The sequence below is a fragment of the Lasiosphaeria miniovina genome (genome assembly GCF_030549165.1).
Source record: "Lasiosphaeria miniovina strain SMH2392-1A chromosome Unknown B0T26scaffold_1, whole genome shotgun sequence".
Lineage (NCBI taxonomy): Eukaryota > Fungi > Ascomycota > Sordariomycetes > Sordariales > Lasiosphaeriaceae > Lasiosphaeria > Lasiosphaeria miniovina.
Genome location: NW_026848220.1, coordinates 7,403,308 through 7,413,219, shown reverse-complemented (window position 1 = coordinate 7,413,219; position 9,912 = coordinate 7,403,308). Strand labels below are relative to the sequence as shown.

The 9,912-nt window shown below is 58.1% G+C and overlaps 3 protein-coding genes across 3 annotated transcripts; all 3 read right to left on the bottom strand.

Moving 5' to 3' along the window:
• Positions 1–539: 539 nt before the first annotated feature.
• Positions 540–2,246, bottom strand: B0T26DRAFT_621645 (uncharacterized protein; the record flags this gene model as incomplete). Its single annotated transcript, XM_060436082.1, has 1 exon — positions 540–2,246. A coding segment is annotated over one exon (1,707 nt), but the record flags the coding sequence as incomplete, so codon positions are not given.
• Positions 2,247–2,689: 443 nt separating this feature from the next.
• B0T26DRAFT_690914 (voltage-gated potassium channel beta-2 subunit) lies at positions 2,690–4,695 on the bottom strand. The gene is made up of 2 exons (XM_060441102.1): positions 3,905–4,695; positions 2,690–3,822 (listed from the first exon to the last, which is right to left on the bottom strand). Exons 1-2 carry the CDS (start codon positions 4,199–4,201, stop codon positions 2,932–2,934), a joined length of 1,188 nt encoding a protein of 395 aa, XP_060304015.1. The 5' UTR covers positions 4,202–4,695; the 3' UTR covers positions 2,690–2,931.
• Positions 4,696–6,849: 2,154 nt separating this feature from the next.
• Positions 6,850–8,524, bottom strand: B0T26DRAFT_690911 (uncharacterized protein). Its single transcript, XM_060441101.1, has one exon. The coding sequence runs from the start codon at positions 8,140–8,142 to the stop codon at positions 6,982–6,984; it is 1,161 nt and encodes a 386-aa protein (XP_060304014.1). The 5' UTR covers positions 8,143–8,524; the 3' UTR covers positions 6,850–6,981.
• Between the last annotated feature and the right edge of the window lie 1,388 nt (positions 8,525–9,912).

The window sequence follows — 9,912 nt, the reverse complement described above, 5'->3', positions numbered from 1 at the left end:
ACGCCTCGCAACCAAGGTCTTGCGCGTGGGCATGTCTCAAAATTGAGATATTGTCTCCTTTTATTTTCTCTCCTCGTTTTATTTTCGCTCCTCCTTTTACTTGCTCTCCTCTTTTCATTTTCGCTCCTCCTTTCATTTTCGCTCCTCCTTTTATTTTCGCTCCTTTTATTTGCTCTCCTCCTTTTTCTCTTCCATTTCTATCTCGCTTCTCGTTATACCCACCGATTGGGATTACGATGCCGGCCAAATTTCACTTGGTTAATCAATTGTTAAAATCAAGGATTGGATTTTTCCAAGTTCGATATCCCTCAGGATGTACATACCACGTCGTCGTCACTACGGGAGTGGGAGCGGGCTTACTTGAAGATGAGTTAAGACGCGCTAGCTAGGTTAGAACTATCTAGCAGGTAACCAAGGTACCCCGGATTTACACGTTCTAGAGAAACCCATGGAGCGGTAGCCATGATGTTGGCCAGTGACAGCTGACAAGTGAACCGCTAGCTCGGCCTCCTCCCTCTACGTCCCAAACCCAGAGATGAGAGGCTGGGATAGCACGCAAACCTCTGATCGTCGGCATTGGACCCGACGCCGCCAAACACCTGCAACATCCCCTTGGGGTCCACCTCGCCCTTGACGCGCGACAGACGGGCGTAGTTCTCTCGGCCCCAAAAGGCAGCCACAGGGTCCGGCTCGTACGTGTCGCCCTCGTTCAGATACGCGCCGCCGCCTGGGGTGATGGCACGCAATGGGTCCATTGCGGTGGTCACGGCGCGGTACTTGGTGGCGACGGCCGCCGGCGTGAGGCTGCTGTCAGCCGGGTCCCACGCCGTGGAGAAGATGACGTGCCACGTGCAGCGGCGCCAGGCGGGCGCAACGGCGCTGTCGCTGTCGGGGAGCTGGCTGGCCGGCGGCGGCGCCACCATGAGCACCATCATGCTCAGCTTGGGGTCCGTTGGCACGGGGCTGCTGGCCATGGCGGCAATCAGCGTGTCAGTCAGGAGCGTCTGGTTCTCGGCGCCCGCAAACAGCGTCGACGGCACCAGCCGTGAGGCCTGCGCCAGCCCGAAGTTGCCGTACATGGACAGGCTGCCCTTGATCTTGTCCAAATACAGGTCGTAGAAGTTTGGATACGAGGTTAGCACCGGCGTGGCATTGACCGACGCGGCAAAGTCGAGCAGCGGGGCCAGCGCCGCCTTGACCTCGCTCGGATTGAGGTCATGCGGGTTCATGAGCTGCACTGGATACAAGCCTCCCGGTCTGGCGCCCGCTGGGTATGCGTAGCCTCCCCAGCCGGCGGCGGCCCAGGCGTTGGCGTTGGCCACGAGGACGGCCGTGAGGGCGCGCTGCTGCGGGCCGGTCAGGGACGAAAAGACGATGCTCGCCCACTGGACAGGCGTGCCGGGGTGCGCGGCCGTCGTCATCTCCGTGACAACGCCAAAGGTGCCGCCGCCGCCGCCGCGCAGCGCAAAGAAGAGGTCGCGGTTCTGGCAGTGGCTGGCGGTCGCGTACGTGCCGTTGGGCAGCACAACGCGCAGCTGCAGCGCATTGTCGGCTCCGAGTCCATACCGTGGTGACAGCCCGCTATGCCCGCCCCCAGCGATCCACCCTCCCCCGGGCGCCACCCACTCGGACGAGCCACCCGCTACCGTCAAGTTGTGCGTCTTAGCAAACGCAAACACGCCGTCCCAGCCCTCACCAGCCCCAAAGGTGATGCCCGGGCCAACCCCCTCGACGCAGCCGTCAGGGACAAAGTTAGCGTCTAGCGTCAGGGGCTGCCGGTAGTTGTGCATCCAAAGAGCCAGCGAGCCCAGCCCGGCGCTGCGGCCCTTGTAGTCGTGGCCGCTGTTCTTGACGACGACCGGCTTCTTGTTTTCGGCCGCGAACGCAAAGACGGCGGCTATGTCAGACACTTGGCGTACGTCGACGTAGTAGCTGGGGATGTTGCCCTGGTTGCACGGCGTGCTGGCGTTGATGGGCGGGCCCGTCGGCGACGTTGCGCAGCCCGAGTTCGGGCGCTGGCAGACGCCCCAGTTGCCCTGCGCGTAGCCGCTCATCTGGGTGATCAGCCAGTCCATGTCTCTGCGGTGCTGCTCGACCACGCTGCACGCTGCCGGGTCGGGGTCGTGCGGCTGGCTGTTGAAGTTGTCGTGACAGGGCAAGCCGACGGGGGCTCCCGTGTACAGGCGGCCGCCTACTGACTTGTTGAGCCCATCCCAGTCGGGGTTCACGATGCCGAATGGCGAAGCCGGCATGCCATGGTTAGGCACTGCGAGAGGGATCTGAAGGGAGGCACTACACAGCGGGACCGCGACAAGGGCCGTGGCCCGCGAAGCTGAGAGACGCATTGTGGGACCTGTCTAGGGGAACGTGTGTACTGACCTAAAAAGCTTACTCGGTACATGGCTCTATATAAGCACGTCGGGGCTTCATAGCACTGCGCTCTCTCCGCCGTGAGATGAGCTATGAGGTGAGCTGTGAGCGTGAGCTGGGTGTGGGCTGTGGCGTAAATATTGGGTAGCTGAATGTCCCAATCCGGCTTTGCACCGCCAGGCCTGGCCTGGGCGCCAATACAAGCCAGCTGGTAATTTCGCTTCTATAATTTGTGGGAGCTTCATGGAATAGTTGAGCCGGCCGAGCAAGTAACGGCTGCAAGAACGCAGGCCAGTCAATCCCCGTAGTGCAGGGTGGGTTCAGGAATGCATCTTCATAGATTAGTACCCAGAATGGGCCTGGCCGTTACAGGAGAGGCCAGGTCAGAACTCTAAGTTAACACCGTCTTACAGCTTTCTCACGCTAAGCTGCCATCTGATCACTGATTTTTATGGTCCGGCGAGCGCCGCTGTCTAGCTTGCACTGTTGCAAGTATTCGGCCAATTGGCGTTACAGAAACAGCCCAGAACACCTATATCTACACGTACACCAAACACGGCCCTAGTCGGTCGACCGAACACGCCCCCAGGCGTTGGGCCCCTTGGGCTTGTTGTCCAGCACGGCCTCAATCTCGGCCAGGATCTCGGGCGTCAGCTTGTCAATCAGCGGCAGCGCCTTGAGGTTGTCGAGCACTTGGTCGACCTTGGTAGCCCCCAGGATGACGGTGCTGACGTTGGGGTTCTTAGCGGCCCAGGCCAGGGCCAGGTGCGCGACCTTGGCGTCGAGGCGCTCGGCAATGGCCGTCAGCTTGCGCACCTTCTCGATCTTGGCCTGGCCCTCGTCGCTCTGCAGCTGCTTGATGGTGCCCTCGAAGAAGGCCTTGTTGGTGGCGAAGCGCGAGTCCTCGGGGATGCCGTCGTTGTACTTGCCCGTCAGCAGGCCGCTGGCCAGCGGGGACCAGATGGTGGTGCCGTAGCCCCACTGCCGGAAGAGCGGCTCGTACTCGACCTCGAAGCGCTCGCGGTGGAAGGCGTTGTACTGCGGCTGCTCGGCCGACGGCGCGATCAGGTGGTGCTTCTCGGCCAGCAGCGTGGCCTCGGTGATCTGGGCCGCGCTCCACTCCGAGGTACCCCAATAGTAGGCCAGGTTCAGGTTGCGGATGACCTGGGTGAAGGCCTCGACGATCTCGAGCATGGGCGTCGCCGGGTCGGGGCGGTGGGCGAAGACGATGTCGACATAGGGCGTCTGCAGCCGCGCCAGCGACGATTTGAGGCCTTCGACGATGTGCTTGCGGCTCAGGCCGCGCGTGTTGGGCTCCTTGCGCCCAGTGCCGAAGAAGATCTTGGTCGTCAGCACGTACTCGTCGCGTGGCCAAGCGAGCTCCTTGAGGGCCTGGCCCATCTCGACCTCGGACGCGCCGTTCGAGTACGTCTCAGCCGAGTCGAAGGTTTGCTGCGCACGTCAGCTCCGTCAGCGATAAGGGGGGTTTACGACTTGGTCGAGGACTTGGTCGGGGACTTGGTCGGGGACTTACGATGCCATGGTCCCAGGCCGTCTGCATGAGCTCCTTGACGATGGAGCCCTTCTGGGTCCCGCCAATTGTGAGCCAGCCGCCGTACGAGAAGAGCGACACCTGCAGGCCCGTGTTTCCCAGGTAGCGAAACTTCATACCCTTGGGCTCGTACGCCGTGGGAACAATCGGTGCGGCCATGGCGGATGCTGAATGGCTCAATCTGTTCAGGCTTGGATGCGTGCGTCTCGGGCTGGCGAGAGGCGTGAGTTTACGAAATCGGGCGTTCAAAGAGCTAGGGTGCAGAGCTGCGCGATTCATGAGCTGCGCGATTCATGAGGAGGTCGCACCTTTTATTGTGCCATAGCTACCTATGGCACCTATTAATAATAATGCGCCAGTGGTCAAGTCCCGCGTCGGCTCGTTCTTGCCGTTCTGCGGAAGAGCTTGCCCGCGCAAAGTGGAGAAGAGGGATCGCAACAGGCAGTCCACCTGTGACGACATGCACTGGTCCCCGTCATCGGCCTCTGCGGATTGGTAAGTGAGTACCTAGGTCAGACCCCGCGGGATGCGGCGCCAGCGTCTTAAACCAAACCCTTTGGAGATGCATGAGTGGGGTCCAGTTTGGGTCCGAGTTTGAGCGTCTGTCTGAGAAGAGCCACTGACGGCGGCTAATAAAGCAGCGGGTGATTGTCGGCGATTACGGCTTTGCGAGTGCCTCGAACTGCTGCATCTGTTCCAATTGACGGGTTTAGGCTAGGCTCAGCTCAGGGACTTGTGTAAGGGCTTGTGCAAGGGCGACAGTTACACCGCAGGACGTAATATGTATCTGCATCTTTATTGCATCGACCTTCTTGGCGGCCACTACAATAGCATACCATGCGTTCGGATCTATAGCCAGACTGCCGTAGGGTGGTATGCCTTTGCCGTGAAACAATCGCCATAGATCACAGCCGGCCGAGCTAATTACTCGAGCCGGCCTGAAATCCGAAGTAATTATCGATTGACAGACTCAGCCAGAGATGCCGACTCATCAAACATATCTCCTTCATAGCAGGAAGCCCCATGGCTACCTCTCCAGCCGCTCATCCTAGACCTAAGCCTGAACAACCTCCACAATTGCTAAACCTGAGGTGTTCACAGAGAAAGCGTCTCGTTAGGCTTGCGTAGAATCATAGGCCTGCCTTCTCCATGGCATTGGTCATGCTTCGAGTTGCTGCCTCATCCCACGACGCCCCCCGCGTGACTGCATGCTTGGGGGAGATGACTACATCCCCTGGTAATTGTTGGCACGGTCCTTTTCCTTACAAAAACGAGCATCATGGAGTAACCCAGCCAAGTCTTTGCTGGACATTCAAAGCAGGGAGATGCCTCTATCATCGTGGGCTCTGAAACTCACAGCCAGGAAACTTTCAACGCGAGTCGTAAACGGGTAAGGCCTTTGTGTCCTGAAACCCAAGTCGGCGCTGACAAAGATACAAAGTGTCGACTGTACGCCAGATTAACGAGACTCCAGGCACAGCCGTTTCATCCCTTGCTTTGAGGGCTCTTCAGTCCCTCCCAGCAGCATTTGGCTGGCATTGGCAACAGGAGCAAATCCAGACGGGACATGCCCTGCAACCGACTCTGGCCGTCACTGTCCACCAAATTAGCGATCCACATAGCAGTTAAACACCCGCACTTGGGAACACAAAATTCTGGATTGGCGTTGAAAGGGTTTGGACAGCTACGGTGAGGTGAAAGTCTTGCTGTCTTATTATCTGAGGCTAACAAGCTTATGCCAGGCAACTGTAGCCTTCTTAATCCTTGCCAGATGCACGTCTCAGTGTAGGTTACAAGGCCCGCTTAACTATTATCTCATGGAATCCTCTTCACAGCTACAGCCACCTAAAAGCTGGAGTTGTTTAACTGGTTTTAGTGCCGCAGACGTCAATTGCAATGCATCTTCGCTACAATACAGGTACTTAGTATTACAGGTACTTAGTATGGGTCTGTTTATCGGGGCACGTTCGCCCCAAAAGGGAAATATAGCTAGCATTTCGATCGGAGTTGATTAAGATTTATGAGAAGAACTGTCACCTTTTAGCCCACACTTGCTCCTAATATACTGAACCTCTAAATGACTCGCTCTGCAGGGCTGTGGCTGATGCTGCCTGACACCTGGTGTGTCCGCGGCTCCCAAGCAAGCAACAATACAACCCACCCAGGGCGAACCTAGACAGAAAGAAACAACAAAGCAGAAGAGAGCACAACAGCTAGGACATTGTCAAGAGAGTGAAACTTCTCAATTATACACTCGATCGAACAAATGAGCCAACATGACACCACCAGATGAGAATATCTACCTACCTACCGACTGAACAAGACTTCAAGTTCGCGATGACGGAGCACGTGAAGACAGCACCGCAGCACTAACTTTGGCACTGGCAAAGTCCGATGCAGCGTTTGAGCCTAGGCTGTAAAGCACTAATAGCAGATATCACACGCAAATTGATCAACAGGCGTTGATCTCCAAGGCCTCAAGGCGTGTGCCGCGGCGAAACAGCAAACACCACGATAAGAAAGCGGCAGAGAAAGCTACAGAGGATGTCATTGCCCAGGGAGTAAGTCAAAGCATGATCCAAGCACCAGAAAGGACCCAACATTGCAGTTGCGTATCTGAGGGCGAGACGAAGTGACAGAATGAGACGCCAACCACAGCAAACGGTCCGAGAATGCGGATCGCACCGAGTTTCTTCTTACCATGACAACAAGGCCGGCAGGTTAGACATTAAACATTAAAGTGCAAAGGTCAGGTCAGGAAGAGCAACAATAATAGAGTAGCAGCGAGCAATAAGCGTAGCAACGGGTGTGAGGGGGCGGAGTCGATGTTGTGTGCCGGGCAGCTGGGAATAGCTTCACACTGCCCCACATGCCACACGCGGGCCCCATTGGACAAGGATCACCAAGACCGCTGCACTCGCAACGGGATTCACGGCATCAGCTGTATCCAGAAATTAGAATCAATATAAAGCAACGCGTATGTACAGTCGTAGGACATATGTACAGAGGGTATCGGTAGGCCTATCCACCAAATCTCCAGAACGCCAAAACACCACGCTTCAACGACTTTCATCACGCCTCCGCCCTCTGGGTCGCAAACGCACCCCTTCGGACAACATCTTTTGAATGCGCGTCGCCGGCTCGCCAAATCTCCTCCTCCTCTGCATCGGACTGCAGTCTCTCCTCCTGAGCCTCGCTGGGTGTGCCAGGAACGCTGAGCTCCGGGGGTCGCGATGGCTGGCCAGGACGTCATCAAGATCTTGTTCGTGCAGCGGGAGCGGGCGAGACGGCGACACACTTCGGTGGCGTCGGTGAGGTAGCGATGGCTTCGCCTCGAAGAACGATGATGCCTGGCGCTCGGGTTTCGGCGTGGGCGTCTCAGACTCCAGAACATCCGCCGCAGGCTGACGAGCTGCTTTATGTGGCTCGTCGCGCACCACGTCGGCATTTTCAACAGCGGCAAAGGTGCTCTCTAACATGTCTGAGACGGATGTTGCGGGCGAGTCGGCGCCGAAAGGCTGTGGTGCGTCTTCATCGTGGTGATGGTGGGAGTCGCCTAGATCACAGCAATCCGGTTCCGACTCGGAGAAGGAGAGCGTGCGAGGAGGCGTCAGGGTGTCGAGAATGTAGTCGTGGTGATTGAGGGGTGAGGCCACCGACGAGTCGGAGCCCATGGTCATGGAGCGAGGAGAGGGAGGCAGGTGAGACTTATAAGAAGTGGGCATGTCGAGGGGTTCATCGGTGAACCCATCGGCATCATCGCCAAAGAAGGACCCGTGAGAGTGCGTGAGCGAGTCGATGCTGCTCCCGTTCTCGGACGCCGAGTCATCCTTGTGCCAGTGATGATCCTGGGGGAGGTAGGATGCAAAGTAGCGGACAAGGGAGTCGAGAGACTTGGTCCGGAACAGCTGCACGGCGTACTGCCACTGATCAGTGCCGATGAGGGAGGGATTCGCGATTATCTCGAAGGCAGCCGACTCGAGCGACTCGTTGAGTTCGCGCAGACGCTGTTGCTTTCGGTCTTGTAGGAGGCGATGGAACTCGTCGGCGTCGACGGCTTCCTGAGAAATCTCGTACACATCGTGGTGGAAGGCCTCGGGGTCCTGGATCGGAGAGGCGATCGTGTTGTACTGGTCCTGGAGCTTGCCGAAATCGTCCTTCTTCAGGCCGAATTTCCAATAGGGCCAGTTCCAACGAGGATCTTCAAGGTCGTCATCCATCCTCAGGTCAACGTCGACGGGGAATCGTGGGGTGCAATGTCTTTCGCGGGGCCCTGCGGGTCCCAAGAGAGGAAGAGCAACGAGAGCGGTGGGGACGGGGTCGGTTAGGGAGTCGGGAGAGGAACCAAAATCGAGAACCGGTTACAGGGGGCGTTTGCTGAGAGTTGGAGTTTTGGGGCTTGCAGCCATCTAGTAACCGCCTATAGCGAATGCCATCGTCCTAGGTAGTGGTTCGGTGGTGCTCGCTGTAGATGTGAGGTCGTGGGAGCGTGGTGGAGTGGCAATGGCAGGTGAGGGCAGAGCGGTGTCGAGGTCAAGAGAGACTGTCGCGGAAGGGGGCGTTGACCACCGTGGGCCAAGGGTTGGGGACGGCCAGGTGTCTGGAAACCCGAGCTGGAACGAGGCCGACAGGGTGGGCGGTGCCATGGACGCCCAAAACAGCCGGACGTGCTGGAAGCCTGGCTTTCCAGGCCGCAACGTGTGTCCCGATGAGCCGCAGCCAATAGAAGCAGCAGAACACGACGGGGCTCGGACCAGTGTGGAACACGAGGCGGGTCTGCGCCAGCCGCTAATGCATTACCCTGTGCAGGAGCCAATCAGAGCTGCATGCAGCCTGCAGGTCTGGCCAATCGCGTTGCAAGTGCCGACCGTCTCTGAGTGTGCCGCAGCCAATTTTCATGGTTTTCGTCATGCCAAGCGACGCAAACCGGCTGAAGGCGTGCGTGCATCAATTTGCCAAATCCTCACAGCAATCCTCCCACAACTAGAAGCACGCCACCCTCGGATTTCCTGCGGGTTTTTGTCAAAATCCAAATCATCGAAACCATTGGAAATCATCGAAATCATCGGAATCAACGGGAACCACCGTCGCCTCCACCGGCAGGAGCGAACACTAGTTCCATTTCTGACCGTGCCGCCTCGGCTTTCTTCGCATGTGAAAGACCACTGCGACAGCGGTTATAAAAGATCTTCTGTCTGCTGAGGCCTCGACGCGCGACAACGCGCGAAACGAATGGCATGGTCAGCAGGGCAGACGGTGCAGCAAAAGGCCGCCGATGACCTGGCGGTGGCCAAAGAGGCGTGAGCCTAGCGACAGAGCAACCCTGGACGTCAGCACTGAATGACCTATTCCTGTTTTGGTGTGACCCCCTTGTCATGGCGGATCACGATGGCTCGGGCAACAGATGGTTGGGCGTGCAGCGCCGACAGCGCCGACAGCGCCGACAGCGCGAGCCCTAAGACTCCTGACAGATCTGCCAGCTGAAGCAGCCGACAAGCAGCCGACACGCAGCCGACACGCAGCCGACAGAGGCTGCCACTGCTTCCGCCTTGGCCAGCTGGCAATCGTCCAGGCTGTCTGCCAAGTCTGACTAGTGGTCGAACAGGTGCTCCCAGGTGTTACTGCAGTCGTACAGCCTGGGTTCAGGGAACTTCGTGTCCTTAAGACGATCGGGCTCCAGAGCGGGCAGCTGGGCATGCGACGAGCCGTCGTTCACCTGGAGAATCCGGATCTCGGGTCTCTGTCGCCTGGCCGCCGCCTGGGTGATTAGTACGCCGGAGTGACGGGCTTTCCACGATGCCAACATCATCTGGCCGTCGCTAAAAGTCAAGCCTGAGCCTGCCGGGGCACTACGTTAACACGGGAATCACGCCTACGCGGCAAGCGCTACTAGGCACCCGCGGACCGTCCCCTCTGGGCATCTAGACGCTACTAGACTTGTCGGTGACTCTCCATGATCCCGCTGGATGAGGCTGATGCGCCATCAGCAG